The following is a 3,820-nucleotide window of genomic DNA, read 5'->3' as shown; positions in this document are numbered from 1 at the left end:
CAGACAGGCGATTCGTTGATCTGAAGATCATATATTTGGTTTTATCTAGGTTCAGAGAGAGAAGATTGGCGTCGAAAAATGCTTTCAGCTTTTCCAAATCCTTTGACATCTGGGAAGTTATTGTACTAACGTCAGCGTGTTCGTATGACAACGAGGTATCATCAGCAAACAGTCTGGGTTTACCATACAAATTTAACTCATGCAAATCGTTAAGATAGATGATAAACAGAAGAGGCCCTAGGTTGCTTCCTTGAGGAACCCCAACTGGAAGTTCTGCTAGGTCACTTGTCGCTTGATTAACTTGGACGTATTGCTTCCTTTTAGTTAGGTAACTAGCAAGTAGAGAGTTCGCATTACCCCTGATTCCATGAGCATCCAGTTTTTGAAGGAGAATTGAGTGATCGATGGTGTCAAAAGCCTTTTTCAGGTCCAAGAATAGCACGCCCATAAATTTGCGATTATCCAGAGCATTGTGGATGGCATCAACTAGTTCGGTTGCTGCTGTTTGAGTACTCGATCCTTCTCGAAATCCGTATTGATAGCTATACAGTAGTTTATGGTGATTTAGAAATTGCGTGACACGATCTGCTATAAGCTGTTCTAGGATCTTACTAAAAAACGATAGTATTGATATTGGTCGATAGTTACTACGGTTCATTTTATTTCCTGCTTTAAAGATCGGTAAAACTCTGGGAATACACCGTTCTGTATACAGTCGTTGAAAATATCCTTTAACAAAGGATGATGATTCGTTTTGACAAAGTGCGCTGGAATCCCATCTGGTCCTGGACTCTTAGAAGAATCAAGCTTGCTAATTTTCTGAATAACTTCTTGTTCTGACGCTGGTTGAAGAAAGATACTGTTTTCGCTTCCGATGAATCGATGTTCATTACTACGGGCATTTCTTGGGATTGTGGCCGCGAGTTGAGCCCCAATGTTACAAAAATAGTTATTAAATCCATTTCCATTCCATTTAGCTCTAACTTTATCATCTCCCTTTTCGACTCATTCGCTCCTATCAAGTGATTTAGGTTTTTCCACATAACTATCTGATTCGAGTTTTGGAATAGTTTTTGGTAATACATTTTCTTTGCCGCAGCTTTGGCACGAATGAGATTTTTCGATACTAGCATCAAAGTATTTTTCAATTCATCGTTAGCAGGGTGCTTTTTGCTACGCTCAAGAGCTTTTTCTTTCATCCGCCTCAGATTCCACACGTCTAGCGACATCCACGGACAATATCCTTTGACCTTGGCTTCGATAGATATCGTATTTGAGTATTTTTCTTTTAGTTGACCATACAATGTACTGAGCTTTTCCAGTTTTTCGGCAGGGCTGTTCGCTTGAAGGTTGTAAAACTCTACACGGAACGCTTCGTTAAATTTATCATGTTGCACCACTACTTTTTCCAACTTGCGGTGAACTATGGATTTTTTTAGATTCAAGGTGGTCAAAACCATGCTGTGGTCGCTAATATCGCGTGAAACTGTTTCACTTAATATTTGTTCGAATAATAAATCTGGACAAACAACATGATCGAGAATGTTACAGCTTGCTGGACGGGTTATAAACGTATTCGACACTCGACATCCGTAACAGTTTAGAAGATCTACGTATTGGTTGACTACGGGGCAATTTGTTTTATTGACTGGAATGTTCATGTCACCTATCAGCAAAAAATGGGAATTTGACTTCAAAGATGCAAATACGGAATCAAGTTTGTCGAGGAAAAACTGTACATTTTGAGAAGGAGGTCGGTAATCTGCATGGACGTCAATTGACGAGCAACCTGGTTCGAGACGTATGTGTATATAGTGAAAGCCATCAATATGTAAATTTTCGATTTCTGAGACATTAAGGGACTCTTTGACAAGAACAGCAAGTCCACCACTGCTAGAATCTGGACGACAGGAAAGGAAGCTGCGATATCCATCAACAGTGGCCAGGTATTTTTTTTTTCCATTTTCAACCATGTCTCACCAAGAACTAAGATATCGATAGACGCAGGGAATTCTTCTAACAACATTTTTAAAGAATCCAACTTATCTGGATCGTTTAAGCCTCTGATTTTAAGTTGCAGAACTCTTAAGAAGTGACGATTGTTTTTATTTCGGTTATATGTATACAAAGAATCTAACGAATCGTGTAATATATTTTTATTTGAATCATTATAATAATGATTTTATACAGGAACAAATAGGAACAATATCGATTTTTTTACATTTCTCTGAACCCAGCAACACGTTTTGGAGAAGACATTTCCGGCAGTGTGGTGTTTGATGTTTCCATGTCGAGTGAGTGATTCAAACAGCGCTTCTGCGTCGATTTGGTAAGCATGCGTTTATAATTCCGGTTTCCAATTTGTTCAATTTTTGCCCCTTCATGGCGCTTGAACAGGATTTTTCCATCTCGCCCAGGCCAAACAAACTTTATGCGTTATAGACTGAAAAAATATCCCTCAATCGTTAAACACTCTAATGTTGCCGTAACGAGCCTGGCAAAGATAACAAAATTTATCAACATCTCGTGCTCCATAATCACATCGATTAACAGTTGATTAACCGAAAACAACTTCTAATCGAGCACTTCCCTAAAAGTGAGCATTACGCAAACGCCGGAGCTAAAGGTTAGTTTTATCGTTCGGGTCAAGCAACTGACTGATAGTCATTAACTAATTAAGTAAAAGCTTATTCAACCAAATCTGTAGGCTGCACCCATCGAAAGCACAGTATTGATAACGATCAAATCGGTAACCTAAGCGATTAATGTTGTTCGTTTCAGAGCAGCGCAAATTAAGTTTGAAAAAGTTAAGATCACGCCAACCGACTTAGAACTATGGCTTTGCGTTTGCGCTACATGTGTCGATTGGAGAAATTGTATAGCTAAACGCACGTTAAGCGGAGCAAAAGTTATGAGCTGAGAAGCATCACGTGGAAGTCTTGTTTTTTGTTGTTGTTCTGTAGGAAACGGCTTATTGATCGACTTTTTACGAGTCGCTATTAGTCATTTCTGTAAATCATCGTGTAGGAAAAAAAAGGTAAAGGAAAAGTTATATTTTCCCTTTGTTTATTTGAGGCGAATCAAGATGAGTTACGCTCCGAAACAAGTGTATCGCTATAATTGTATTCTAATAAGCGTTCCCAGCCGATAGGGCGTTTGGGGTACGAATTTCACTTAATTGTTCTAGATTTGCGTGTTCTGTTTGCCGACTATAAAAAGGTGAATCAGGTTTCGATGAGGCATCAGTTCTACGAAGCAGTCAATCAATCTTCTAAGTTCAGTTAAAGCTTGTAGCTAACCCAAAAAATCAGAAAAAATGAAACTTACTCTGGTGTTGCTCGTTGTTGGCCTGTGCTGTGCCGTGTACGCTCAGGATGCTGCTAAGGATGCCGCCAAGGATGCTGCCGATAAGGCGAAAACAGATCTTCCGGATAAGGTGGACGCCACTACGCCAGACCCCAAGGATGCCACCAAGAAGGCCGATGATGCTGCGGCCAAGGCTAAGGATGCTGGAGCCAAGGTGAAGGATGCTGCTGCCGGAGTCGGAAAGAAGTTAACCGATGGACTGAAGCTGTGAGTGAGCTATGGGCTAACAGTCGTCGATAAGTGATAAGTGGATAACGAAAACAGCGAAAATAAATGATGTCACTTCATTTCCAAAATTTTTGCTTTGCTTTAATTTGGTGTATCCGAAATTTGTCCCTTTGCGTTTGATAAAAAGCGTAAGTAAAGTTGCGGGTGCGGTTGTGGTTTTATTATCGAACCTTTTTTGGCTATAAAAACAACGATGTGCGTGATCATCGTTACAGTTGCGTGAAGT

The 3,820-nt window shown here is 39.9% G+C and overlaps 1 protein-coding gene across 1 annotated transcript; it reads left to right on the top strand.

The window, feature by feature from the left end:
* The first annotated feature begins 3,231 nt into the window (after positions 1-3,231).
* On the top strand, positions 3,232-3,662 carry LOC129757375 (uncharacterized). Its single transcript, XM_055754580.1, has one exon. It carries the CDS (start codon positions 3,317-3,319, stop codon positions 3,575-3,577), a length of 261 nt encoding a protein of 86 aa, XP_055610555.1. The 5' UTR covers positions 3,232-3,316; the 3' UTR covers positions 3,578-3,662.
* Positions 3,663-3,820: the final 158 nt, after the last annotated feature.

This window comes from Uranotaenia lowii, chromosome 3 (assembly GCF_029784155.1).
Source record: "Uranotaenia lowii strain MFRU-FL chromosome 3, ASM2978415v1, whole genome shotgun sequence".
Lineage (NCBI taxonomy): Eukaryota > Metazoa > Arthropoda > Insecta > Diptera > Culicidae > Uranotaenia > Uranotaenia lowii.
Note: the sequence above shows the minus strand (reverse complement) of the source record. Positions and strands in the feature narration are given on the sequence as shown.